Genomic DNA, 1,066 nt, shown 5'->3' with positions numbered 1-1,066 from the left:
TCATTTAAGCTTAAAATTACTATAATGCCTTTATAATCTATTACTAAATTGATCAAAGATGCTGCGTAACCTTTTAAAAAAATCCATGTATTTGCATATATTAAAATACACTCTAAAATCCAAGTATTCATTTCTATATAAAAACTTTCTCTTTTCATTCAAATTTCTTTTTGTTCCTAGGTTTTGCGAATCGTTTTTCAAAACCCAAAGGACCAAGAAATCCACCACCAACTTGGAATATTTAATACAACTCTGGATTGATAATATAGGCTGCAAGTGCATCTGCAAATAAAACTACTAGAATACTGCTAGTTAAAATAAGTATTCTATATTCATAATATCAATAATGAAGATTGCTAATGTGTTAATAGCTTTTGAAAGAAAAGTAATATGCAAATATGTGTCACAGTTTTGTATTTTCATATTATTTACATTGGGTTGGAAACTACAAATAAAACTTTGTCACTTGAGCATATGTGAAGGATGCTGTATGAGAAACACTATTTTTTTTTTTTTAACTTTCAAAGGTTTGTAAGATTTGGATCTCAATTAAATCTTTACAGTGTCAGAATTTACTATAAAAAGTTAAAAAAAAAATCTTACCTTGTGGTTGCAGTACAGAATTCCTACTTGTGACAATGACTATTCCCTGGTAGTTATTTTTGACTAAATGGAATATAACTTGCACATCTTCCCAAATGTAGGGGGAAACTAGAGCAGTAAGAAAAGGAGAAATTATATTTAAGAGAATAAAATGTACAAATCATGGCAGTAATCATTTTTAAATCTAATCCAACTAACAAGATGTTTAATTACGTTCTTGATAAGTTTTAACCTATGTTACTCAATTATTAATTCTAGAAAAATAATCAACTAAATACAGCAGCTATCTTTTGGTAGCATTTCCTTCATTTAAAAATTTATATCCAACCAGAGATAATTCTAGTTTAAAATAAAGATATATGTGAATATGGATCTGCCTTTTAAAAAAAATCTATTTCAAATCTAATTTTATATGGCAAATAAGTTAGCAGGTAATTATTATTACAAAGAATTCACTCAACTT

General features: G+C 27.0%; 1 protein-coding gene across 1 annotated transcript in view; it reads left to right on the top strand.

The window, feature by feature from the left end:
- PTPN22 (protein tyrosine phosphatase, non-receptor type 22 (lymphoid)) overlaps nucleotides 1-245 on the top strand; it is a 59,479-nt gene extending 59,234 nt beyond the window's left edge. Inside the window, exon 15 of the mRNA XM_012644585.1 lies at nucleotides 181-245. Within this exon, the coding sequence (XP_012500039.1) occupies nucleotides 181-245 (65 nt within the window). The remainder of the gene's footprint in view (nucleotides 1-180) is intronic.
- The last annotated feature ends 821 nt before the right edge of the window (nucleotides 246-1,066 follow it).

This window comes from Propithecus coquereli, unplaced genomic scaffold, assembly GCF_000956105.1.
Source record: "Propithecus coquereli isolate 6110/MARCELLA unplaced genomic scaffold, Pcoq_1.0 Scaffold215, whole genome shotgun sequence".
Classification (NCBI taxonomy): domain Eukaryota; kingdom Metazoa; phylum Chordata; class Mammalia; order Primates; family Indriidae; genus Propithecus; species Propithecus coquereli.
The sequence above is the reverse complement of the archived record's forward strand: the minus strand, read 5'-3'. Positions and strand labels throughout refer to the sequence as shown.